Source organism: Phocoena phocoena, chromosome 1, assembly GCF_963924675.1.
Source record: "Phocoena phocoena chromosome 1, mPhoPho1.1, whole genome shotgun sequence".
NCBI lineage: Eukaryota > Metazoa > Chordata > Mammalia > Artiodactyla > Phocoenidae > Phocoena > Phocoena phocoena.
Genome location: NC_089219.1, coordinates 26,889,703 through 26,917,273, shown reverse-complemented (window position 1 = coordinate 26,917,273; position 27,571 = coordinate 26,889,703). Strand labels below are relative to the sequence as shown.

Sequence of the window (27,571 nt, the reverse complement as noted above, 5' to 3'; positions counted from 1 at the left end):
GACAGGAGTCACAGTCTTCTATAACCTAATCTCAGAAGCGGCAGCCCGTCACTTTTGCTGTATTCCCTGTGTTGGAAGTCACTAGGTCCAGCCCACACACCAGGGGAGGGGGCTGTACAAGGGTGTGAATGGCAGGAGACAAAGACCGTTTAGTCACTTCTGAAGCTGCCTACCGCCAGCTGCCCTCCAGCCCCCAATGATTCATGTCCTTGCCACATGCGACACACAGTTACCCCTTCCCAAGGCCCCCAAAAGCCTCATCCCGTGAAAGCATCAGCTCAAAGTCCAGAATCTCACCATCTAAATCAAGTTCAAGTGCGGTTGAAGCTCTTGGGTGTAGTTCCTTGAGTACAGGTCCTAGAGTGCTGTTACTCTGGATCGGTAGCTCTGCAAAACTAGACAGACAAGTTCTCTGTCCCCACTCACCTGACATACAGTGGTGGGATAGGTACAGGGTAATGGCTCTAGACATTCTTACTCAAAATGGGGGACAATGTGGGGCAGAAAAAAGTCCCTGGTCCATAACAATTCTGAAATCCATCCAGGAATATATTGGAAGTTTCTTGATTAGTTTTAAAATCTGGGAATATTTAACTGTACCTTCTGAGTTCTTGGTTTCTCCCTCTGAGTCTTCCTTTTTTTTTTTCTTCATGAAAGGAAGTGCATGTTTGAAGCTGACTTTTCTTCAGCCTGCTTCCTGCTGAGAATTTTGGGAGGCCAGTGACCTTTTTTTGTTTTGTACTGTCTCTGTCCTTTTTAGTCCAAGCTGACAGTGTTTCTTCTGATAATAGTTTTCTCCAAAACTTTGTGGGTCTTCTGTAAATTTCATCGAGAGCCGCTCTCTTACACAAAAGCCACAACCACAGATTTCTCTGAACTAAACTTCTCTACCTTGGGCTTCCGCTAAGAAGGTCAAGGGACGATGCTCATATGCTTCCCAGAGGCCCTATTGTTTGATCTTGGGGATCTGTAAGGCCCACCCTAATCTCTCTAAAGGGCCTTTATGTGGCTGAATAACACTACAGTCCTTTGATGTTTCCTAGGTCTTAGCCAAAGGCTGCACAGTCACACCCTCAGCTTTATCTCCAGACCACCTTTTCTCAACACTGCTCAAAGCCATCTCTTAATTTTAGGATCCTTTGCTGTCTTGGGAGGCTGAGAACTTTCCAAACTATGAAGTCTGGCTCCTTTTCAACCACCTTTCCCTCAATTTATCTCTCTTCTCACATAAGCAGCAAGAAGAAACCAGCCAGTACCTTCAGCCCTTTGCTCGGACACCTCCTTAGCTCGATCACAAAGTTGATTCGGTGCATGTCCTGCCTTCCATATCCCTGCAGACGACATTGTCGCTAAACTTTCTTCCACTGCATAACAAGGATCCCTTTCTTCCAGTTTCCAGTAACATGTTCTCACCTCCTTTTGAACCTTCACCAGCAACATCCTCAAAGTCCAGGTTTCTCTAACAAGGTCTTCAGAATACTCCCAGTCTCTACCCACTGCCTGGTTCCAAAGACATCTCACTTTTTAAGATATTTTTCATGGCACTATCCCCCTCTTGATACCAAAATCTGTATTCATTATCTATTTCAGTTTGTAACAAATTATCCCAAACCTCAGTGCCATGAAACCACATCTACCACCTTAGTTGCTACGGGTCAGGAATCAGGTACGGCTTAGCCGGGCCTGTCATAAAGTTGCAATAAAAGTGTCTGCTTCCAAGCTTACTCACGGTTGCTGGCAGGATTCAGGTCCTTGCCAGCTGTTTGAGGGCCTCAGTTCCTTGCTGGGCATTGACCAGAAGCCACCCTCAATTCCTTGCCACGTGGGCCTCTCTACAGGGTGGCTTTCAACATGTCAGTTTGCTCTGAGCAAAAGCGAGAAAGAGAGAGAGCCAGAGAGAGTCTTTCGTAGCCTAGTCCCTTCCGAAGCAGTGACATCCTGCCACTTCGGCCCTATTCTGTGCATCAGAAGGAAGTCATTAGGTCCAGCCCACACTCAAAGGGAGGAATCACACAAGGGTGTGAATCGCAGAAGGCCTGGTTCACTGGGAGCCATTTCAGAAGCTGAGTGTGGGCGACAGTGCAACTCGTGAGGCAGCAGTGGCCTGATTATCCTGTGTCAGACTCCCGTAGTGAGGGGCAACCACTGAAATGTTTCACTGCTGACGGGGAGGAGTCTTCACATATCGCTCAGCCAGCTGGAGCAGAGAAAGGACTGGAAAGGGAGCAACAAGTAGGGGGAGCTGTTGCAAGGCAACTGTTACAGGGGGTGGCCACAGGGGGACGCTCAGTGCCTCACTGCTGATCCACCCAGAGGTCAAGGCCGGTCTGCAGGGTCACATGACCCCCTTTTGGCCTTTGGCCAGGCTCTTTCTCCTGCTTGAACTGCCTTTGTGTGTGTTGTTCTCTCCTCCTTTGAAGCATCCCTTAGAGACCAGGGCGGGCACCCCCATCTGCTGGGCACTTCTGACACATCAGACTTCATTTACAAGGATGTCCCAGACATTTCGTTTATCCTCCCGCACACCTGGAGGGCAGGTATTGTTTGTGGGCATGTGATTAGAGGTGCATGACGAGACCCAAAGGTGCCAGGGCTTTGTGACTTCACCCTGGTGACCTCACCCTGGCCAGGGGCCTGGTCCTCAATCTTATAGGCCCAGAAACTGGACCTTTTTGTCCCCAAACATGCTTTAGTGGAGGCTGAAATCAACTCTAAGATCCCAGTGATGCCGTGTGGCCCAGATGCTAATCGATTGTTTGCAACTGGGATCGACTTCTCCGTTGGGATTTGAGGGAAGCCCCCCAAATCAATAAACAAACAGACGAATAAATACTCCTTTGTCAAGTTCAGAATCAGTTGGCCGATGAAAGAGAAAGACAGATGAGGATGAACCTTTCACCTTTACTGCTGATGAACTGGTTGGAGAGCAGACCTGGGCACACTTTGCAGCTGGGATTGGCTGGGGGAGGAGGGAAGAGCAGGCCAGCGCTTCCTCTCTCTCAGCTCACCAGGCAGATCAGTGAGGCCTCCTCTTCAGAGTAAATGCCAGGGCGGCGCGAGGAGAAAGAACTCCTCTGTGGTCCTGGGACCAGCAGCATCAGTACCACCTGGGAACTTTTAGAAATGCAAATTATTATCCTAATGCAAATTAGGCCCAACTCCCAGAAGAATTGAATCAAACTCCAGGGGTGGGGCCCAGCATTCTGTATCTTAATAAGGTCTGAGGTGATTCTAATGCAGCCTCAAAGTTGAGAACCACTGGTCTAGTGGGAGCTGCTCCACATGGAAATCTGAGGCCTGGGAAGCAGTGTGCTCCTGGAATATTTTGGCACCCGTGCCTGTCCTTCCCCCCCCATCTCTGGGAAAACAAATCACAGGGAGAGACGTTTCACAACTTCCATGTTTGATTTTTAGCTTACAGCTGCTCCCAGGAGGACCAAGTGGAGGTTCCTGATTATCTCCCCTCCAAAAGGGAAGAAGGTCATGGATTTGGTATTCGCTAGCCTTGCCTCTTTCTCTTGCAGACCTGGGAGGCGCTAGCATCCCCTTATTGGCCTTGGTAGTCTTCGAAGACGCTAGAATGACCATTAACCAGAAGTGGAAATGGAAGCACATGGATGCCCTGCAGAAAAGCCTCTTTGGCTCCCATAGCCCTTAGGTTTCAAAATAAACTCCTTGCCAAGGCCTGTCCTCTCCAACTGCATCTCAGCCACTCACTCACCCCTCCAGTCATTCTAGCCTCCCTCTGTCTAATATGCCAAGCTCACTCCTTCCTGCCTCAGGATCTTTGCACTTGCTGTCCTTCTACTTGAACAACTCTTCCCTAAGGCCTTGGCAGGCCTGGCTCCTTCTCGTCCTTTAAATCAAAACCCAAATGTCATCTTCTCTGACCACCCATTTAAAGCGCCCTCAACCCCACTTGTCATTGTTTATCTCATTAGCCCGGTTTATTTTCTTCAGAGCACTTGACACTATCAAAAAATGACCTGGTGTGTTTATTTGTTGACTTGTTTATTTATAAGAGATCAGGGGCCTCGCTGCCTCCCTGGTAGTAGAACAGTTTCTGGTACGTTGCAGGCTTAAGATTGACATGAATATTTGCTGAATAAATGAACACAGGAAAAGGCTCTGGGAGAGAAGGGTCAGAGTGGAGTGATTCAGGCATTAAGACAGCCATGGGCCCGAAGACTCAGCCTCCTTCTTCCCCAGGGCAGGGGCCCCTGAGCCCAGCCGAGTGGGTCTGCGTGGAATGCTGGTACCGCACCAGGTTTTCTGCCTGCTTTTCCTCTCGCCTATTATGTTAGACCCAGGCTCCCCCTACTTCTCCTCCTCCCCTCCTTCCCCCTTCACTGTCATTACGTTACAGTCATTAGAAGCCAACAGATTCACAACCTCCTGTCGGCTTTTTCATAGAGGACTGTTAATAGAGTTAGTTTTCAGCGGGGGCGCTGCAAACTGTTGTCAAAACTCTGACTTAGCCGCCCACATCCACGTAATTAATCACAGAGGAAACCAGAAAAGAGTGGCATGAGGCCTGGGGTCCAGCTGTGTGGGGGCCCTCTTCCCAGAGGGGACTGTCATGTAACACACAGCCGCTGCCCACCAAGAGCCAGGCTGGAAACAAGACAGCCTCCCTGGAACTGCTGCAGAGTACAAGTCAGGATCTAATTAGCACTGGGGGGCGTCCGCCACCTTCCAGAGGTTGGTAGCAAAGGAAAAGAAATTAAACAGGTGGGGTAGAGGCTGGAGGGAGAAAGAAAGTTAAAGATGGTTTATTTTAGGATGACAAGGAAGCCGGCATTTACTGAGTACCGTATTAGTTATCTGTTGCTGTGTAGCCCATTACCACAAACTTGTTGGCTTAAAACAACACATGTTCATTATCTCCTCATTTCTCTCGGTCCGAATCCGGTAACAGCTTAGCTGGGTCCACCGCTTGAGGTCTCACAAGGCTGCAATCAAGGTGTCAACCAGGGCTGAGTTCTCACGTGGAGGCTCGGCTGGGGAAGGATACACTCCCCCGCTCACGTGGTTGCTGCAGCACTTAGTTTCTTGTGTTTGTAGGACTGAGAGCTTTGGTTTTTTCCTGGCTGTTGGTCCGAGGCACCTTCAACTCCTAGAGATTCCCCACAGTTCCTTGCCACGTGGGCTTTCCCAGCTTGGCCACTTACTCCATCAAGCCAGCAGGAAGAATCTCTATAGAGCAAATCCACCAGCAAGATAGACTTTTATATACCATGGTGGAATCACAGAGGAAGTCACGTCCCATCTCCCCTGCCCTATTCTGTTGGTTAAAGGCAAGTCACAGGGGGACTTCCCTGGCGGTCCAGTGGTTAAGACTCCATGCTTCCACTACAGGGGGCGCAGGTTCGACCCCTGGCCGGGGAACTAAGATCCCGCATGCCGCGTGGCGCGGCCGAAAAAGGAAAAAAAACAAGGGAAGTCACAGATTCTGCCCACATTTAATGGGAGGGGGGTCGTACCAGGGTGTGAACACCAGGAGGGGGAAATCATAGGACAGCCACCCTAGGGGGTCAACCACAGTACCTTTTATGTGCTAAGGACCGTGCCAAATGCTTTTGCGTGTGTTACATCATTTAATCACTGAAACAACCTGAGGGGCAGGCATCATCCCCTTTGCACAGATGAGAAACCTGAGACAGAGGAACGAGAACTTACTTGCCCAAGGTCCTGCCAGTGATCAGAACCACTTGTGTCGGGACAGCAAGCTTACAGGCCGGAGGGTCAGCATCTTTACAGGAGGAGCAAGGGCCCGAGGTTGGTGGGGAAGAGGATAGTGAGAGGGTTCTGGCTATGAGGCGTGAGACCAGGAGGGAAGATGGCTGTGGGTGACACGTTGAGAAGGAAGAAAACCGACAGTGCTTTATTTGATCATCTCTGTATTCTCAATGAAGCAGGAAATGAGGGTGTCTCCTGAGAGATTGGAGGTTGGGCTGGAGGAGAAGCAGAGACAAGTTGGAACAGCACCTGTGGGGAATGGGAGAGGCGGGAACAGGAATCCGGCCAGCATGAGTACAAGGTTGCCGAGGAGCGTAAAGCTGCTTCCTCCATGAAGACTTTAGCAGTTGCCTTGGTAGGTGGTACTCGCTCCCGCCCCCAGCTCTTTGTGCAGTCTATACTCTCCTCAGGCCTTGTAGGGCTGTGGTTCATGCCCGTGTCCATCCCTCTCGTCAGGGCAGGAACCTAACAGTAGACCGCATTGGGCCTCCTGGTACCCAGCACAGGGCCTGGTGCGTGGGAGCCCTTCGTAAATGGCCTTGGTTCCAGACCCTGGATTTCTAAATCACTCCACTCTATTACCTCTCACCCCCTAAAGGCTGACCCAGTTCTAAAAGGCTATTCAAAACTACGTATTTTTATTTTTGTTCCAAAAGTAAAATTTGAAACAACAGCAGGCTACAGAGATGCAGATCCCTCAGGGAATAGGGGTTTAGAGCTGGAATTAAGGAAGTCTTTTGCATGCAGAACCTGGTGACCAAAAAATTTTGCAATTGGGCCCAGTCTCTTCGATATCAGAAGTCAAGGGCCATTTCAGAATATTCCATATCAATCTAGATTGGTATGAAACGTTGCCCACAGTGTATTATTGCCTGAAAAATACAGTCATAGTAGATGGAACAATCCCATTTGTATCAAATGACAAGTTTTGACTCATTTTAAGTGACAGAAAACCGAACTCAAGCTATCTTAGACAAAATCCAAAACGTGTGGGCTTATCTTCAATGAAAAGTCCAGGATGCCAAAGGGACTAACATTTTGGCCTGAGAATGAGGCAAACGGCTGCCAACAGCTCCCAGAGCTGCATCCTCCCCTAGGATTCCTTACGCAAGTCCTGAGATCTACTCTGATTGGACTAACTTGGGTCACATGACCGTCACTGAGCCAATCACTGTAGCCAGGGGGATTCCATCTGATCCAGCCTTGGTCAGGATGGAGTCGGTGTGCTGTGAGCAGGAGAAAAGGAATGGATGCGGCGGTGGTCATACAGGCAGCAGATGTCCACTCTGTGTTGTGCTTACGTCCACAGAAAAATGACCGAGAGATGCTCACCAAAATGTCAAGGAAAGGGTTCTCTCCAAGTTATAGTACTTGGGGCAGAGTCAGTTGCCTCTTTTTGTAAAATCAGCCCCATGCTTCATCCTAGTGACTAGACTAGGGACCACCACTGGAGTCTCATCCTGACCCACTAATAGTATCTAAGCCTTGCTGGAGGACCAGTTCTGGAATCCCTGGAGACACTGAGTCCCCTAAGGCCCACCTCAACTCACTTCCCAGCCTCTGCTGGGGCCTGAATTGGGAGCCTGACCTGGACTCCAGGCCTTTTGCCCTCCTGGCAAGGAGGGTGGCAGGGCTGGCGTTTGCTCACTTCACTCTGAGTAGGGTTCTCCACCCTGGAGAACCACTTGGGACCAGGATGCTCCCACCCCCAGGACTCCTAGCTTCTTTACACCTGGAGATTCCCACCCCACCATGCCTGCCCAAGCCAAGCCCGGTAAGTACGGACCACACACTCTTCAGACTCTTGTCCCAAAGCCAGCCCCTCCTGGGATCAGTTTCCAAACCCTGATCTCAGCTCCACCATGCCACTCACTTGTTTCCCAAAGCGGCAGCAGTTGTCCCCCTAACGCTACACAAGAGACCAGGGACAGGCAGTACCGGAGAATGGCATTTTATTTCTAATTGGATCCATCAGTTGCGTCTGACAGTTTTTTTGAACCCTCTGCGCCGGTTCTTAGCCGACCTTTGGAGGCTCTTCTTCCTGGCATTACGGTAGATGCCCAGTTCCTCTTGGTACTTAGCTCTCAGGAAAGCTGCCCTTTGTTCATAGGGCTCCTTGTCGTAGGCTGTCATTGCTGACCACATCTTCCCCGAGGCCTTTGCCACCTGCACTACTGACCAGTTTGGATTCTCCCACTTGAGCTGGGCGTAGTGGTCTTGGCAGAAGAGTAGGAAGGACGATGGAGGTCGTCTGGGTGCTTGGGGGTCCCGCTTTCTCTTCTTCTTCTTCCTGCCGGGGTAATTCATCATCTCTTCCTGGTATCGGGCTTTGTCGAGCTTAGCCAGGGCTTCATATTTGGCCTTTTCGTGCTTTGAGATAGACCTCCATTTTTCCGAACACTTTCTAGAGAACTCTTTAAAGCCAAGGTGGGTGTTTGGCTTCTGCTCCATGAACTTGTTTCTGCAATCCATCAAAAAGTGGATGTAAGAAGAGACGTTTGCCTTGGGCCTTAGCTGGACTTCTCTTCCCATGTTCATAGGGTCATTTTATTTTCTGGATCCAGTAACTCAGACGGCAGAGACTTTTGTCTGCCACACTCCAGGAGCAATTAGAAGGTGCTCTGCTGGTGGTGAATGTTTCTCTCTGTAAGAGCTGCAGGCAGGGGTCCGCCTTTTCAGTGGTGGTGGCATTGTTGGGTCAGAGGGGATTGTGACATCACTCACAAGCTGGCCACTCCAGGCCAGTGCTGGTGGCATTTGCATACACGTGCTCTTACTGGTTGGCTACTTGGCGGTCACATTTTGCTTCTCGTGAAAGATAATGGTTCATGCAGAGAAGGCTCTGGAGCGGTACCCGCCCCCCCCGGAATGTTTCTCCTTGGTTTCCTGGAGGCAGTGGGCTTTGCTCAGTTGGGGAGCTTTCCATCCCTCGGCTGTAGTAACAAGCCACGGGGTCTGCCTTCCCCGCCGTACGATTGTCAAGATGCCGCCTCATCCCTTCCAAAGACAGGTTGGAAATAATGAACACGAGGAGGTGGATGGCTCCAGAGCTGTCATGATAAAATGTGAAGTCTTTCTGTTTGCCTTGAACAGTGGTAGCTCATCCTGTACAGAGAGTTTAGTAGTAACTCTAAAAATAATCAGGTATGGCAGCTGTGACTCGGTTCCTGTCAGGACAAAGTCGTCTAATTTAAAACCCAAGCACTTGGCCTATACGTCTGAACTCTTCATTTCTCTGAGGAAATTGGGGGTGGGGTGGAGGTTAGGGAAGACGGGAGGAGAACCTTAAGATTTTACTAATTACGCCTGAGTCCATGAAAATGAGGCAGAATCCTTGGCCTATCAGGAGGCCCCCCTGCCTTTATCCCAGGGGTCCCCGTTTCTTGGGGCTAGAGCACAGAGCTCTAGCAGCTACAGTCAAACTAGTCGGCCTCTGGCTTTTTGAGAAAAAAGTTGCAAATATTCCGTCAGTCTTCCAGCTGGAGGGAAAAGAAAAGAAAAGTGTCATTTATTGACCTTTGGGCATTGCGAAGTACTTGCTTACCTGGTCATGGAGTTGATACCACTCAGTGGTTGATGACAGAGCCAGGTTTACAGGACTGGAACACTGAGTCTCATCAACATAAAATTAACCTGCTTAAGGTAAAACAGCCACTAACAGGTTGGATCTGGATTTGAACCGATTTGCCTGACTGGAGCCTCTGTTCATCCCACCTGCACAGAACAGCTGCCTGGGGGGCCTAGGGTCCGGGTTCATGACCTCAGCAGCTGAGCGAGTCTGACACTGAAACTTGCCTGAGGCTAGACCACATTTTGGATTTTGGCCAAGGCCATTCCCAAGGCTCCACAACCGATTTCACCTTCCATCTTACATAAAAGAAAGATGGATATTGACTAGAGTCTGCAATCCTGAATTCTAGTCCCAGCTCGCCACGAGGCGGCTGGGCTTACCCAAGCCAGTCCCTTCCTTCCTGTAAGCCTGTGATGTTTCATCTATGAAATCAGTGATGTGGAATCCGTGTTCCACGGGCCAGGAAAGACTCTCCCGGTGACATGCTATAGTTCTGTGGCCGGACTGGGGAGCCCGTGAGATACCAGATGCCAGCTCAGGGAGTCCGGGCCAGCGGTGGGGGCAGAGAGGTCTGGCCAGTGGGAACAGTTTAATCTGGGGACACTTCTCAGCCTAGGGAGCTTTTTGCCGCTCGGGTTCTTTGTCCCACGGCGGCCGGAGGTTGGCTCGTCTGTCTGTTGGACTTGAGCTGGGCTGCCAAGATGAATGAGACACAGCTCCTTCCTGAGCTAGAAGGCCGGGTTGTGAGGAAGAACTTGCGTAACATCCAGACATGATAATCAGCTTCAGCTCAGACTCACAAAACACCCAGCAGCTTCTCTGTGCCTCTGTTCACAACCTTCTGCCCCCCGCCCCCCGGATGATAAGGTCCAGGAACATTAACTCCATGACAGCCACCCGGAGCCTAGCAGATCTAGGAAGAGAAGACAGTTAAGGTGAAACCTATGACAGTCCTTTGGTGTTGGGGCCACATTCCCGACTTGGCGGGGTGAAGCAGTGCGCCCCTTTGTCTAGTGGAGCTGCGGGAGAAGTAAATACACCAGACTTTCTAAATCGATGCTGTGTGCGCTGGCATCTGAGGTTTGCTCCTTTCCATCCTTCCCCAGCACGCTCCCTGTCCTGGGAATCTGACCCATATGGACCACATCAGTGGCTCCTATGCCCTCCGGCTTCCACTTCAGTTTGACCAATGGGGACCCCAACAGGACATCAGGGAGGGACGGAGGGAGGTGAGGTCAAGGCAGTTACTCTCTGGCTCCCTCCCCGTGGGATTGCCTGGAACTGGCTCCCCAGCCCCAGACTGAAAGCCCCATCTCCTCTTAAGGCATCCTCTCGAAATGACTCTCCTTCCAGGTTCCCTCTCCTTGTCCCCCCTGCTGAGGGTGGTAAGAGCTCCACCTTTACTAGCCTCTGAGGATTCAGCTCTCCCTTGTGGCTTTCCAACACCTTGCCCATCCCTTTGTAAATAGCCTCTTTGTTAAACACTCCTCAAATTATTCTAATTTGAGTGGCCATCTGTTTCCTGCTGGGACCCTGACCAGTGTGCTGTGTTTCTAACCTTCCAGCGTGAACAGCGGAGGTGGATAAATAAAGCAAGTGTGGGCATCCATCCAAAGTAGCAGGGTATCGAGCTTCTGGAGGCCTCAGTGCTGGCCAGTCACACAGCCCAGAGGGGCCTGCAGGGGCCGGTGTGCCTGCCGGGCGGTGGCAGGACAAGGCCACGTGGCTTAGGAAGAAGTGTCTAATGTCCTTTGTACCATGAGCTGACCTGCAGGCAGGGGTGCTGCTCTGGAGGTCCGGGTAGTAAATAGTGCAGGCTTTGTGGGCCGTGCATTTTCTGTTGCAAGTTCTCGGCTCCGCCATCGTAGCTCAAAAGACAACACGTAAACGAACGAGTGGCTGTGCACTCGGGTTGGGTTGGGGCTCGTAAGCCTGCCCACCCCAGTCTAGAGATGTGAGTTCAGTATTTGCAAACTTCTGGATTGTAGTCTACAATAAGAAATGTATTTTACACCGTGACCCATTTATGCACATGCATATCTCATAATAATTTATACAACGCCTGATGTGTGCCTCTGTTCTAAGCACTTCACCCATATCAGCTCATCTAATCTCCGTGACAACCCTGTGTGTGGGGTGCGAGTCAGGGCATGCTACTTTTATCCCCATTGTAAAGATAAGGTCTCTGAGCACATAAAGTTTTCAGAAACAGAAGTTTTACGAAACTGTACCTACTATGTGTGTGACGTACTCTTTTCTTCTCCATTCTATTCTGTTATAGTCTCCTCTACTTTATTTTTTTCTTTAAAATGCACCCCACGGTCTGAGCTTATGACCTGCAAATGGGTCACGATCCATGGGTGGATTTGGAAAACACTGTTTAGGCAGGTTGGGATGGACCCCACACACACACCTCGGAGGTGGTGAGAGCCTCTTTCTCGGCAGCGATAACACCAACTGGACAAGCGACATCATTATAGTGGAGGAAGGGGGCAGATACCACTGTAACCAAGGGATCAAAGCAAAGACTATCAGTAATAGGCCCTGCTGATACCACACACCCCCTTCGATGATGCGATAATAAGAGCATCTCACCCAGTGGTATTCTTCCCCCAAATCCATAACCCTGGTCTAATCGTGAGAAAATATTAGACCAACCCAAATTAAAGGTCAGTCTACAAAATACTTGACCAGTACAAAAGTCTCAAGGTCTTGAGAAAACAAGGAAAGCCTGAGAAGCCGACAGACTGGAGGAGACTCTGTAGACATGATGCCCCCATGCAAGAGAAATGCTGGACTGGATCCTGGAGCAAAAAGGGGCCCTAGTGGGAAACCTGAGGAGATGCGATAAAGTCTTCCATTGAGCCAATATTAATGTACCAGTGTGGTTTCTTAGTTTTGCTACATGGATCATGGTTATGTAAGATGCTAATATTAAGGGAAGCTAGGGGAGGGGTATACAGGAAATTTCTATACTGTCTTTGCAATTCCATGCTCATTTCAAAATAAGTTTTTTTTACTCTCCCCAGCTGATGGGAATGTGCACCCAGGGTTGAGGCACCCCACTCTTAATCCTTCTCCAGAAATCCTAGGGCAAATTTTACCCTCGATTGTAGCAACATAGGCTCCTGGCATATCATCTGTCACAGTGTTTCTCAAGTTTGGGTGCAAGCATCAAATTTGGGGAAATTTTTTAAATCCCAGGCCATAACAGCAACAACATGAGGAGAAGAAGTACATGGCAGGGGCACGTGATAAATGCCGTGATGCTCTCTCTCCATCCCCCTGCTGCCCTTTCTCCTTTAGGGTGGGAATCAGTGCTGCACTTGCCCTCAGAGCAGCGCATCTGTGGCAGGTAGAATAATGGCTCCATGAAGATGTCCACATCCTAGGCCCCAAAGCCCATGAATATGTTACCTTACACGGCAAAAGGAACTTCGCAGATACGATTATGTTAAAGATTTGGGGATGGGAAGATTATCCTGGACTGTCCGAGTGGGGCTGATGTAATCACATGGGTCCCTATCAGAGAAAGGCAGGAGTTTCAGAGTTAGAGACAGAGATGTGATGACAGATGCAGAGGGTCAGAGTCAGAGAGAGATTTGAAGATGCTACACGGTTGGCTTTGAAGATACAGAAAGAGACCACAGGCCGAGAAAGGAAGGTAACCACTAGAAGCCAGGAAAGGCAAGCCAACGGATTCACCCCTAGAGCATCCAGAGAGAGTGCAGCCCCACAGACACCTTGACCTTGGCGCAGCGACACCCATTTTGGACTTCTGGCCTCCAGAACTGTCAGATAATTAATCTGTGTTGTTTTAAGCCACTACATTTGCAGTCATTTGTGAAAGCAGCAATAAGAAGTGAACACAGTATCCAGCTGGTGGTCTGTAACTGTCCCCGTGCAGTTCTTAACCCCCGCTTGTGTTAACAACGATGAGAAATGTATGCCGCTGCTTAACGGGTTACTTGAGGGGGTAGGGAGCGTGACCTAGTCAATTTTACACACCTCACTCTCTCGCTGACTTAGGTCACTGATGCGCTCACTGGCTTACCAGTTAATTCACTCTTTTATACTTTCAGTTCATTCACTCGCTCACTCACCACTCACGTGCACACGTGTGCTTGCACGCACACACACATTTCAACCAGTAGCTGAGTTGCTGGAGCATCGCGGCTGCTGCTTTAATGGCCATCGATAAGCAGTGTTGGAGGGATGGATACGTCTCAGGATTGGTGGTGGTAGGAGGCATCTGAAGTTTCCTGGAAGCCAGACTGGTGGGGAAGACATGGTCATAAACAGGACTAGGCTCTTTGGCATGGACCTCATGCCAAGAAATGTTACTCAATCAGATGTGACCATGATAGTTTAATACAAATGATGATAATGCTTTAGGTAGATCACCTCCAGAAGCCTAGAGAGAGAGAGATTAATTTGTCCAGGGCAGATGAGAAACGCTGGATTGGCTCCTGGAACAAACACTGGGGAACGTTAGCAGAAAAACTGGGGAAATGTGAATAAAGTCTTCCATTGAGCTAATGGTACAGTACCAATGTTGATTTCTTAGTTTTGATACATGGACCGTGGTCATGTAAGATGCTAATATTAGGGGAAGCTGGGGGAGGGGTACACAGGAAATTTCTGTACTGTCTTTGCAGCTGTTCTCATTTCACAGCAATGAGTGGCAGAGCCGGGCCTCAAACTCAGGTTGGTTTGACTCCAAAGTCTATGTGTTTAGCCTCTCCTGAGCGTCTAGGAACTTCCTTGGGGCCAAGGAGAAGGGGAAGCTGGCAAGGAACAAAGCCAAATACTGCAGGAGGAGAGCAGGTGGAAAGAAAGAAGGTGTCTAAATCTCAACACTTACTGGGTTCTGGGGAGACTTTTCCCATCTGGGTTGATCCTGATTCCAGATGCATCTGGTGAAGTTATCCCCAGGTCATAGGATGCCCCGAGTTCAGCATGTAGACTGACCTGGATGGCCCACTGAACCCCTCGGCAGGTACACACAGAGCCTGGGTCCACTCTCATGGGCAGAGGCTAGCCAAAGCCAAGTACGGGGTCAGCACCTAGCCCAGTGGGCTAGTGAACAGGTGGACAGGAAATGGGACAGATGATCGGGTGTAAGAATGGGGTCAGCATGCGGGGGACCAGGCATACGTGTTTACCTTTGGCAGGTTTACCTTCGGCAGGGGGGGAGAGGATGAGAGCTAGAGCAAGACCACCTCTGAGGAGATAACCCCCACAGCCAGCTGTGGGTACCCCTCACGGGCCTTGACAAAGCCCCTCCCTGACACCACAGACTAGGAAGAGCGGCCCCTGATCTTTCTGTCCAAACCCCTGCCTCTTTCAACCACAGTGGACATCTTTTATCTGCCTGGCACCCCTCCCTTCTTTCGAGCCCATTCCTTCTTTGGGAGAACTGTCCCCAAAACCAGTCATGGAGCTCTAGTAGGGGCCCATGCCCTCGGCCCCAGGTGTGGACACAACCCCAGCTAGACTAATCAGAGGCTCCCCGCGAGCTTTTCCTAATTGAACCCAAGGGAAGAGATCTTCGTTTTCTCTCTGGAGGTGAAGCTGGGAGAGTGAATCAGGGAGCCTCTAGCAGCACCTCTAGCAGCACCGTCTGCAGTAGCGAGGATGAAGCCAGAGACAGAGCACAGCACAGACGGACCCCGAGACGGGGGCCTGCGGCATCTGAGTCCCTGGGTCTATCATCCCTGGGGCCAGCTACATTGTGACTATGGCAGCAGGTAATTTCTTCTCTGCTCCACGCCGATTTAATCAGGATTTCCGCCACTTGAAACCACGAATATAAGACGTTAACTTAGATGTGCTGGGGGTGAGTGATATGAGACAGGAACTCTCCCCTCCCCCATTTCCAAGTCTCCCTTCCCGTCTCTCTCCTCTCCCCTCTGCTTGTGTTGGCTCCACCACGCTAACGGCTGGGTCTCCGGTGCGTTGTTCAGGTAGCGTACAGACAGCACTGGCACGTGGTGGGCCCTCCATAACAGCGAATGCTTCTTGAGCACTTGCTATGTGCCAAGCCCTGTACTCAGAGCTTGTAAACCCACTCTCTCGCGTAAACCTCCTAGAGCTCTATGAGGTGCGTGCTGTTGTTATCCATATTAAATACATGGGGAGACCGAGGTGCAAAGCAGGCCAGTTACCTGCCCAAAGTTGGACAGCTGGGAAGTGTAGAGCCGAGACTTGAACCTAGGCAGGTGCCTTCCAGGGCCCATGTGCTTAATCTCCGCCCCAAACTGCTTTGGATTCAGTAAATGTTAGATCCTTTGCCCACGAGTTTCCCTTGCTGCGCGGAGCTCTGACGTGACCAAGGATGATGGCTGCTGTGTCTTAAAGCCTCAGCAGGAGTTTCTGAGCATCCCTGCAGCACCTTGAATCATCATAGTCACACTGTGAGATGCACACTGGGGCAAGAGAGGCTCAGAGAGGGAAAGCAGCCTCCCCAGGTCACAGAGCCCATGGGTGTGGAGGCAGGATGGGAATCCGGCTCCATCTGACTGTACGATAGCTTCCTCACTGACCTTAGCAACCCCGATCCCTCAGACGGTTTAACCCATCCATTCTCCAGCCGCCTGGGAGGTTCACTTCCTCAGCCAGGGCTTCAGAGCTGCTGCACCGTCAGGCGGGGGCCGGCTAGCTGCCTCCTGGAGGGGGAGGGGGAACGTTGAGGATGCTCAGACTCAGAATGGCAGTGGAGTGGCAGGCAAAGGCTGGCGTGGGAGGCTCCTCGATAAGCCATCTGCAAACATTTCCTCTGGATAAGAAGTATTATCCAGATTTAATCCCCAGAGGCCTCTGCAAGGCATACATTGCCACCCTCCCTGGAATGGGGGCAGGTCCCTTCTCCGATTCCTGTTACAGTGACAGGTGGAAACTGGGCAAGGCTGAGTAAGCACGAGCCAGTGGAGGCCAGGCTGGGGCTGCCTGAGGGCGGGAAGGAAGGTGGCTGCCAAGTGTACTGGCTGTGCTGGATGCCGCAGAGTGCCCTGCCCTTTCACCCCTGCACTGTGCTCTCACCAGAGTGGATGCAGGCATCCTTATTTCCCCAGGGAAATGAGGCCACACTATTCTGGGGTCTCTGGAGGCTAGGGTTCAAGGCACTGATAAGATCCCATCTCCTCTCTTCTCAGACCTAAGCAAGGGAGTAAAATAGTTCACATCTGTGAGATACCTAATGTGTCAGGCACAGTCCTGGATGCGTTATATGCAAGAGCACAGAATCCCATTGCACAGATGAAGAAACCGAGGCTCAGAGAATTCGTAGTACATGCCCACATTTCACAACTAGATAGCAGTCAAGCCCAGATTCAAATACAGGCCTGTCTGATTTTAGAGACCTGGCCTTTAACCCTGACCTTCTTAAACCTATTGCCTCTGTAGGAGAACAAGACAGGTGATGAACCAGACAGGTGGTGTCTCCACCTAGACAGAGACCTGAGCCAGTAAGGGAAGAGGGTCCAAGTGGTGTGTGAGCACACCTTGGTCACGGGACTCCTAAGGCCGGCACCCTGTTCCTGGGTGAAGCCTGGTGGGGGTAGGCTTGGACATCTTCAGGCATGGGGACCATCAGGTCTGCAGGCTGGATCTCAGGTCTAATCTATGGCAACAGACACTCGGGCTGGGGGCAGGGAACGGCCAGCTGAGGGCCCAGCAGCTGGTCAGGACCCAGACTGCTCTTAGATTCTGTCCCAGTCAGACTGGAGCGGGACCTGGAGGAGGACGAGTGATGGGGTGGGGGGCAGGAGCAGAGGTGGGAGACATGATGCGGGGACACCCTTTCCCCAAATCTCCTGTGGGAGAGCTAGGCCTGTGAGGCCTTCTGTCAGTCACTGTGCGTGCACGGTCCCGTTAGCTGATTGGCCCAGCTTGGGTCACGTGGCCACCCCACTCCATTCAGCTGTGGCCTAGTGTCACGAGGCTGCCCCTTCCCAGAGCTGTGTGTCGAGGGAGGGAGACTGATCTTCAGAGGCTTCTAGCACTCAGAAAAGAGTAGAACTGCCTGATAGTTAGACCTGGAGACAGAAGAAGAGAGAGTTGGGCATGCCCTGAAAGGCTGTGGGGAAACCACCACAAGCCCCCTGCCCAGAGCTTGGCCCCCAGCGCCAGTGCCCATCTCCAGACCCAACCCCTTTCACTTTAGCATCATGGGCACGGTCTCTCCACAGAGGCAGGACACCCCTCACCCAGCAGCCCTGCCCGGTGAGTAGCTGAGCTGGGAGTGGAAGGAACCAACGCCCCAAGCCACTCCCTGGACCTTCCCACTGTGTTTCCCCCAACTCACAGCCCCAGGACATCGTGATAACACTCTTATCCCGACAGCAAACCCAGCCAGGAGCTCTGTCCCCCAGCCCTCCCGGGCTCAGACACACGCCCTCCAGGGAGCAGTGCGTCTGGAGGACAAGCGCGTACCTGATGTAGTTTGTGTGGGTTCCCTGGAGCTCACAATTAGCCGAGCAGGAAAGAACGATGATAATTTGTTGAGTTTATTGAGTTGCTTCTGGGACAGAGGGAACATTTGCCCACGTTGATTATCAGACTCCACCGTTGCTGCACTGAGGCCACGTCACCATGAGAAGAGTTTCCCCAGAAGGTGCCAGCAGCTGCCCAGAACACGGGGAACAGAGTGAGGGCTGAGGGCCCAAGGGGCTGGGGCCGCACGTCTTCACGGGAGACCAGGATGGAAACCCGTGTGGCCTCCGAGCCCCTCCCCGCTGTCCCCAGGCTTCCCTGCTCACCTGCCTTTTCCTCTGCTCTCCCCATGTATGCCCTCTGCTTCCTCCCGCAGGACCTCATGCATCCGTTCATTTATTTCAGCGTTCCTTCTTCCCGTGAGCAGTATTTCTCGAACCTTTCCCGTGTGTCAGACACTCACAAGGTACTGAGGGAAGAACCAAACAAGAAAGGAACAGCTCCGGTCTTCAGGGAGCTCGCGGTTTGGTGGGGAAGCACATCCCTGCGCGATGTGTGATGAGACAAGCACTGGGATGGACCAAGTGTAAGGACTCTTTGCAAGAGAAAAGGAGGTACCAGGGAGAAGCCCACCTGGCTTCCGGGAGCCAGTGGCTGTGAGACGACACAGGATGGATGAAAAGGAAGTCGCTAGAAGAAGGGTGGGGTGGGTCAAAGTGGACAGGGAGAGTTTGGCTGGGAGGTGAGTTCTTGATCTTCAGAAACATTCAGAACACACCTTGACTGACCATGTGTCCATAATGCTGGAGCTGGGATTTGTGCAGAGCCAGGCAGCCGACCTGGAAAGCCTCTGAAATGCTCAAATATGATGTTAAGACTGGCTGTTTCCCACTCTTCTGATCTCAAAGGGGATAGCATTAGAAAAGATGCCCCACTGTTGAAAGCAAGACACTGTCGTTTGCATGTTCGCTCATTCATTCATTCATTCATTCACAAAGCATGTGTCATAAAAGTGCTTTAACCATCTCCCCCCACACAGCTCCCTGGAGTAGCTGGCACTCCCAGGCTTGATGGATCCTCCTGCCCGAGGCCCTGTGGCCCTCAGCGCTGGCTGCCTGCGGGCTGCCTCCTTCCCCCACCCCCAATGCCTGTGCACTCCGTGCTCCCACCAGCTGAGCCTTGCACTTTCTGAGAATCAGATGGGTTCATTGCCAACTCTCTCAATACCAGTCATACTTGTTATTATAATTATGTGACTTATTAAACATCACATAAACTGATGAAATATGAGTGTGAAAGGAAGTATAGTTGCATGTCTGGAAACTCAGTTGAATGCTTTGACATGGTTCCATGAAGGAGATGCTCTGAAAAGAATTGCTTCCTAAATATTAGGTGTGAGTGAGTGAGAGAATGGCATGCCACTGAGCTGTTTCCCTCTGGGCGGGGGCCAGGTGTGTCTTGCCCACTGCTGCATCCCCAGTGCCTAGCATAATGCTTGGCACATCGCAGGTGCTCCATAATCATGTTGGCCGGAGGAGCTGTGGCAGAATTGGAAATGGTGAGCGATGCATTATTGGTGGAGTTTACGCAAGATAGACAATGCAGAGAAGAAACCCACGGTCAAAGGAAAGACCTTGCTCCTGAGTTACATGGACTGGCCAGAAAAAAAAACCATGCCCCTCCAAGTGTTTTCACATTATAATGAAGTGTTTAAGCTATGTGTGTATCCTTTTATCATTCCCCACTTAGAAATTATTTTTTACCAACCGACTGCATCATGGGAAAGGCTTCTACGTTTGGCGTCTGTAAAGGGGAAGGTAAAGATTTTCAGCTTTGCAGGTTATAGTTACTGTCACAACTACTCAGCTCCGCCTTTGTAACCTGAAAGCAGACAGTATGTAAATGAACGAGCACGGTGGTGACCCAGTGAAACTTTACTGACAAAAGAGACAGCTCACCGTGGTTTGCCAAGCCCGGTTCTATGGAACTGATTTGTTTCTGTGTGCCAGGCACTGTGCTGTTGCTGGACACACAGAGACAAAGAAAATTCTGTCCCCGCGTGTATGGAGCTCGCCTTCGAGTCAGGGAGGTGGTCATCAGGTCAAAAGATGATTAAAGCCTACTGTGCTCAGTACAGCCGTGGGGCATGTCCAAGGTGCAGAGTGGACACATGGAGGGCACTGCTCCTCCCACAGGGGCAGGGAGAGGGAGAGGTGGAGGAAAGGAGGCATTTTGTTAGGTTCATGGAATCTGATATTTTCCCAGGTAGCCAGGTCGGGCGGCAGGAAAAGGCATTCCAGGCAGAGGGAATAGCATATGCAAAGGCGTGGAGACATGAAAGTGCCTGGAGCTCAAAGTGGGTGTCACTGGACAGGGAAGACATGAAAAAGCTTAGACTTTATCCTGGAGCCAGTGGTCCTTTGCTGCTGGGTTTCCAGCAAGGCAGTGACTTGAGCACATGCCCGCACAGAGTATGGAAGATGGATGGAGGCCGAGGGCAGATCAGAAGGCTGTCTCTGTGGCGCGGGTGAGGAACGTTGCGGTCGTGCAGTAAAGACCATGTGGCCACAGTTGGCCACGGGAGCGAAGGAATGGAAGGAGTTAAGGATGATGCCTTGGTGTGGTGGCTGGGAGGAGAGCGCACATCATGGGGAGAGAGGACGCTGACAAGCAGGAATGACGGGGGAGGGGAAGCTTTTTTTTTTACATCTTTATTGGAGTATAATTGCTTTACAATGATGTGTTAGTTTCTGCTTTATAACAAAGTGAATCAGTTATACATATACATATGTTCCCATATCTCTTCCCTCTTGTGTCTCCCTCCCTCCCACCCTCCCTATCCCACCCCTCTAGGTGGTCACAAAGCACCGAGCTGATCTCCCTGTGCTATGCGGCTGCTTCCCACTAGCTAGCTACCTTACGTCTGTTAGTGTATATATGTCCATGCCTCTCCCTCGCTTTGTCACAGCTTACCCTTCCCCCTCCCCATATCCTCAAGCCCATTCTCTAGTAGGTCTGTGTCTTTATTCCTATCTTACCCCTAGGTTCTTCATGACTTTTTTTTTTCTTAAATTCCATATATATGTGTTAGCATACGGTATTTGTCTTTCTCTTTCTGACTTACTTCACTCTGTATGACAGATTCTAGGTCCATCCACCTCATTACAAATAGCTCAATTTTGTTTCTTTTTATGGCTGAGTAATATTCCGTTGTATATATGTGCCATTTTACCTTACTTTATTTTATTTTCTTTTATCCTCTACCTTCCTTCCTTCCTTCCTTCCTTCCTTCCTTCCTTCCTCCCTCCCTCCCTCCCTCCCTCCCTCCCTCCCTTCCTTCCTTCCTTCCTTCCTTTCTTTCTTCTTTTTCTCCCTTTGTTCTGAGCCGTGTGGATGAAAGGCTCTTGGTGCTGCAACCAGGAGTCAGTGCTGTGCCTCTGAGGTGGGAGAGCCAACTTCAGGACACTGGTCCACAAGAGACCTCCCAGATCCACAAAATATCAAACAGTGAAAATCTCCCGGAGATCTCCATCTCAACACCAGCACCCAGCTTCACTCAACGACCAGCAAGCTACAGTGCTGGACACCCTATGCCAAACAACTAGCAAGACAGGAACACAACCCCACCCATTAGCACAGAGGCTGCCTAAAATCATAATAAGTCCACAGACACCCCAAAACACACCACCAGACGTGGACCTGCCCACCAGAAAGACAAGATCCAGCCTCATCCACCAGAACACAGGCACTAGTCCCCTCCACCAGGAAGCCTACACAACCCACTGAACCAACCTTAGCCACTGGGGACAGACATCAAAAACAACGGGAAATACAAACCTGCAGCCCGCAAAAAGGAGACCCCAAACACAGTAAGATAAGCAAAATGAAAAGACAGAAAAACACAGAGCAAATGAAGGAGCAAGATAAAAACCCACCAGACCTAACAAATGAAGAGGAAATAGGCAGTCTACCTGAAAAAGAATTCAGAATAATGATAGTAAAGATGATCCAAAATCTTGTCCAGAATGGACAAAATGCAAGAAACATTTAACAAGGACCTAGAAGAACTAAAGAGGAAACAAGCAATGATGAACAACACAATAAATGAAATTGAAAATTCTCTAGATGGGATCAATAGCAGAATAACTGAGGCAGAAGAACAGATAAGTGACCTGGAAGATAAAATAGTGGAAATAACTACTGCAGAGCAGAATAAAGAAAAAAAAATGAAAAGAACTGAGGACAGTCTCAGAGACCTCTGGGACAACATTAAACGTACCAACATTCGAATGATAGGGATTCCAGAAGAAGAAGAGGGGGAGCTTTGGTTTGTTCAGAGCATAGAAAACAACCCCCAGAACATACAGTTAGGTAGCCACGAGTTGAATCTTTGTAGGGTAGCTCAGACCTCTCAGAACTGCCTCAGTACCTGGGGTGGGCAGGCACTGCTGGGAACCAGAACCTCGGGAAGCCAAAGGGCCTCTTTCCAAAGATAAGTCTAGAGGCCGGGGTGCTCCAGCAGCCCACAGCCAAAAGGGACTTGCACTCACCCCAGACATTCACCCAGTTCCTGGAAAATATGTAACATCACAGGTTTGTCTTGGGAAAAGTGTTTTCCTCGATAGAGCAAGAGTCCTAGGCGTTTGGCTAAAGAAAAACAGATACGGAAATCATTTGTGATGAGACTGGGTGTCAGGGCTGAGTCAATAAAGGCTCACTTCAAGGGTGAAAGGAAGCTTGGGAGGGGGAACAGGAGTCAGCCTCCAACAAGGGCCTCGGTGTCCTTTGGTGCCACCACCAAGACATTTCCAGAAGGCTTCCCCTGGTTGCATCATGGTGTTCTCTCCATTCCCCAGCGGAGAGAGCAGACAGCAGGTGGAAAGGGCAGAGGGCTTGGGAGTGGGGTGGCAAGCACCTCCTGTATGTCACTTTCTCCCCGGCCGGGTGGGTCGGGGGTGGAGTGGTGGTTTATGCTTGGCCCTGGAAGATTCTTCAAGCCTGAATCAGATCCAGGCTGTGCACATAACTTGGTTAAGAGATAAAGCCCACAGAAGGTGTTCTGGGAGGACAGAAGCCAGAGGCTATCGACCGAGAAGCTGCACAGAGAAGGAGACGGTGAAGCCGAACCTTGTAGATGACAGGCTTTGCAGAAACTGTTGTATCTAGGGAACCACAGTGGGCGTGGTAGCCACCGGCAGGCAGAGTACCTTGTACAGAGTATGTGCTTGGTGAGTAAATGAATGGATGAAAGTTGCCCTGAGGATGTCCATTTTCAGGGATGCTGAGATTTAAACCAAGATCTCCTAATATTACTCCCTCTCGGTTTAAAATTAGGCAGCAATTCCTTGCAGATCACTACTGTCGTCTTGTGGGGCGTGTCTCTCAGCACCCCAACATCGTGACTGTACGAGAAGCTTCTTAAGAAGAAATGCTATCCACACAGTCTGCTCTGAGCTCTCCTATTACTGCAAGCAGAGCTTAGAGCTTTCTGCAGAGGAACTGAAAGCCACTTTTTCCAGAATCAACTACATGCATTAAAGAGAGTGATTTTTTTTTTTTTATTCTCCCCAAGCCAGATTCCATTAAGGAAGCCCCATTTAACGGAAGTCAATTTACCAAAAAGAAAAAAGAATTGAGCATAATTGCTTAAATACATTTTATGTTGTACTGCCGCAGCAATTTCCTGGGTGAACTTGGAATTCCCCAGACCCCCCATAGTGAAGTTAATATGGACAGAAATATTTGAAGGGGAGAATCTCTCTTTGTGTTTCTCTTCTTTAATTATGATTCTAACACGGAGCAAAATTAAAGAGGATCCTGGGAGGAGGCGGAGGGAGGGAAAGTAAAGGAACAGGATAGAATTCAGCCTAAACTGTTCCACTGCCTTCCCCGAGTACAGAGGCTCTATCTAGCATGAGTGGGATGGTTTGGGTTTGAATCCCACTTCTGCCACTTAATAGCTGTGTGACCTTGTGCAAGTTTCTTAACCTCTCTGTGCAGCCAGGTGGTGCAAGGGGAAAAGGCATTATGAGCATGCAAAGGCAGAGAAGCACTAAAAAGCAGTGTGTGTTCCAGTTCACATAGGTCTTCTGTTTGATTAGAGAATGGGGTATGTGTGTGTGTGTCTGTCTGCAAGTCTGTGTGACGTGTTCAGAGAGGGAAAGCAGGCAAAAGTCAGACCAGGAAGGCTTCACTGGGAAGGTGGCATTTGGCCAAGGGCTTTGAGAAAGTGAGAGGGTGAGCCAGGTGGCAGTCTGGGAGAAGACCTAGCCAGCAGGCAAAGAAACTGTCAAGTGTAAAGACCCCGAGGCAGGAGCGGTCCTGGCCAGTTTTTTGGGTTTTTTTTTTTTTGCGGTATGCAGGCCTCTCACTGCTGTGGCCTCTCCCTTTGCGGAGCACAGACTCCGGATGCGCAGGCTCATGGGCCCAGCCGCTCTGCAGCATGTGGGATCTTCCCGGACCGGGGCACGAACCCGTGTCCCCTGCATCGGCAGGCGGACCCTCAACCACTGCGCCACCAGGGAAGCCCAATCCTGGCCAGTTTTGAACAGCATGGAGACCCATGTGGCTGGAGCGTAAAGCATAAGTAGAGGAGGAGACATGAGAGGTGAAGACACGCTGGCTTTTTTAAGGCTTGTAGACCCTGGTATGGTCTTTGACTCTAAGGATTAGAGCCACTGAAGATTTGTTTTTAATTAACTCTATTAAGGTATAATTTACATAAAATTACCCATTTTATTTTTATTTATTTGTTTATTTTTCTGCGTTGGGTCTTGGCTGCTACGCACGGGCGAGCGGGGGCTGCTCTTTGTTGTGGCGCGCAGTCTTATCATTGCGGTGGCTTCTGTTGTTGCAGAGCTCGGGCTCTAGGCAGTGCGGGCTTCAGTAGTTGTGGCACACGGGCTTAGTCGCTCCACGGCATGTGGGATCTTCCCGGACCAGAGCTCAAACCCATGTCCCCTGCATTGGCAGGCGGATTCTTAACCATTGCACCACCAGGGAAGTCCCTAAAATTACCCATTTTAAATGTACAGTTCTGGGGGCTTTGACAAATGTGTATATGCCATATCACCACCATCTCATTCAAGATATAGAACATTTTCGTCACCCCAGAAGGTTCCCCTGTACCCCTTCCCAGGCAATCCCCACCTGGACCTCTCACCCCCAGCTTTGGCAGCCACTGTGCTTTCTCTCACTGTAGATCGGTCTTTTCCAGAGTTTCATAAAAAGGGATTCGCACAGTATATACTCTTTTATCACTCAGCGTAATGCTTCTGAGAATCATTCATGTTGTTGTGTGCATCAGTAGTTTGTTCTTTTTATTGGAGAGTTTTGCGTGAGGCATGATACCATCGCAATGGCAGTGTTTAATGTGATGATTCCAACGTTTAAGCCTCCCATTCTCTGACAGATGCCAAGAAAACTCTCAAATGTGCATTTATGTCCAAGGAGGCAGGAGTAGTGCAGAGTAAAGATGCACAGGGCCCTGAGTTTAAGCCTTGGGAATGAACAATTATCATCAGGATTCCTGGGAGCAGGTGAAGGTGTGGGAGAAATGGGAGGCAGGGGATGTCCCTTCGGGCTCCTCCAGCCTGTACCATTGGGGATTAATGCAGATCCCAGGGCTGGAGAATACCGACTTTCTGACTTGCGGTTACAACCTTGATCATTACTCTCTTCCTGCTCTTGGGACCCCAGCATCCTCCCCTCATTCCATCCTGCAGTGAACAGCCTTTGGTTCTGAATTATTCACGTAACTTCTCCCTATTTCTACCTCCCTTATGTAAATAGCCTCCAGGCTTTGTCATTGAGATAGAATTGAATTTGGCCTGGGGAAGAAAAAACCCACAATACTGTTTGTGGCTCCTTAGAAAACTTAAATGACTCTGCCTGTAATAAAGTATTTTAAATGGGGTCTGGTGAAATACAGTAATTGGTTTCTGTAATAGCTCCTACCATAGCAATATGGGTGATATTCCTGGAGGTTGGTGTATGTCAGCATTTTCATTATAGTAAAAACTCAGTTTTGCAGGGTGAGAAGCTCCTTGGTTAGTTCCTTTGTCTAATACGCGTTTATGGAGACCCACCATGCTGGATCTCTTCCTTTCACCCCTCCAGATCATCTCCCCTCCCTTGTCTACCCTGTTCCATGCTTAGGAAGACTTACTTGTGAGACTGCATCCATATGCTCCCTTGCCCTCTGGCTTCCAATTGGGCTACATAGACAGAAGCATCAGCAGTACATTGGAGGAGGGGAGGGGAGGGAGGAGAGTGTGTCTTTCTCCCTCCTTGTGGGATTTTCACAAACTGGCTGTCGTCTCCACTGACTGAAGATCTGGGTCCTGCATGGTGGCCCTTTCTATGCTACCCTCTCCTTCAGGGATAACCATGTCCTCTCCAGGCCTGTGAGTGGAAACCAGACCCCTGTTAACAGCCTCCGGATACTGCCCCATCCCTGGTGGTGACGAGGCCATTCATTCAACTGGAATTATTCTCATATGACCGAGCCATCTGTTTTCTGCTGGAATCCTGACACACCTACTTTGTATCGAGCATTGTGTTAGGTGCTTAGTACAGAGATGAAGAATAAAGATGATGGAGAATAACATAGCAGCTGCCATTTACCAAGAGCTTTCTATTTTCCAGAGACCGTGCTTAAGTCTTTTTTGTGTATTATCTCATTCAATCCCGGCAGCCCTTTGAGAGAGGGATTACTATCTTCATTTCACAGATGAAGTTACAGAGAATTTAAGTAATTTTCATAAGATAACACAGCCGATCCCTCTAGAGTCCCAGCTTCTCCCCTCCCCCACCCACCCACCAGTCTGCACCGCCCTCTTTGAGGCATTATCCCAGGGAGACACACACCTAGATAAATGAATTATAATTTTAATAACATGCTGTGGCATGACAGAGGAGGGGAAAGGAAAATTATGTTTATTGAGCTAATATGTGTCAGATACTGGGCTAGGTTCTTTGCCCGTAAGGCCTCTCACGTACTCCCACAGACTCTCCGGGCCAGTATTTTTCCTCCATTTTCAGAAAGATCAACTAACTGGTCCCAGGTCACACTGGTAGGAAGCGGTGAAGCCTGGATCTGAACCCAAGTCCGTGTGGCTTCAGAGCCAAGGAGAATAGGAAAGGCCTTCCTGGGGACATGGTATCTGAGGGCATCCCGAAGTGTCTCAAGTGATACGGTTGGAGCAGGAGAGAGGGTTACGCGTGGGTACATTCCAGGCAGAAAAGGCAAAGGCATAGAAAAGGAGAAAGCTTGGAATGCTTCGATGTAAGCAGGGTGTCCAGGCGGGGTGGGAGCGATGGTGCCAAAGGGGATACATCAGGAGGTTTGGTCCCTGATTCAGACGCAGGTTGGAGGAGCGGAGAGACACTGGGCATCGGCCCGCTGGAGGCTCTGGGGTTGAGGAGAGAAGGGCGAGGGGCTCCTGGGGTGCAGGACAGCGAGCAGAGCGACAAGGGGCATCCGGGGCTTCGCCTGGGTGTGGCAGAGGGGCCAGCACTGAGCGGAGTCCCGTTCAAGCAGGGGACAGTGCGGAAAGTTTGGAAAGCCAGTCTTGCGTGGGCACCGGGGAGCCATGGAAGGTTCTTGATCTCTGAGCAACTCTAGGAGGAAAGATCTGATTGACCTGAAAGCTGGCTCAGGACACAGCTGGTCGAGAGGCTGGGGCAGTGCCTGGCGACGGTCGGGGATATCCGGGTTTCCCAGCCACTGAGCCGGACTGGCTGAAAGCAGACAAGGCTAATCTAAGGGTGGAGAGGTGGCCCAGCAGTGGGGGCTGGCCTCCTGTGGAGGAGCAGAGACAGGGGCAG

At 50.4% G+C, this 27,571-nt stretch overlaps 2 protein-coding genes across 2 annotated transcripts in view; one reads left to right on the top strand and one right to left on the bottom strand.

Annotated features, from left to right (window-relative positions):
* Positions 1 to 27,571, top strand: part of CSMD2 (CUB and Sushi multiple domains 2) — a 661,886-nt gene that overhangs the window by 290,415 nt on the left and 343,900 nt on the right. The gene's annotated exons all lie outside the window — the stretch shown is intronic.
* On the bottom strand, positions 7,688 to 8,271 carry HMGB4 (high mobility group box 4). Its single transcript, XM_065894571.1, has one exon. The coding sequence runs from the start codon at positions 8,269 to 8,271 to the stop codon at positions 7,711 to 7,713; it is 561 nt and encodes a 186-aa protein (XP_065750643.1). The 3' UTR covers positions 7,688 to 7,710.

Bases quoted from the DNA above. Each gene is read 5' to 3' on its own strand.
- HMGB4 (XM_065894571.1), bottom strand. From the start codon at position 8,271: ATGGGAAGAGAAGTCCAGCTAAGGCCCAAGGCAAACGTCTCTTCTTAC.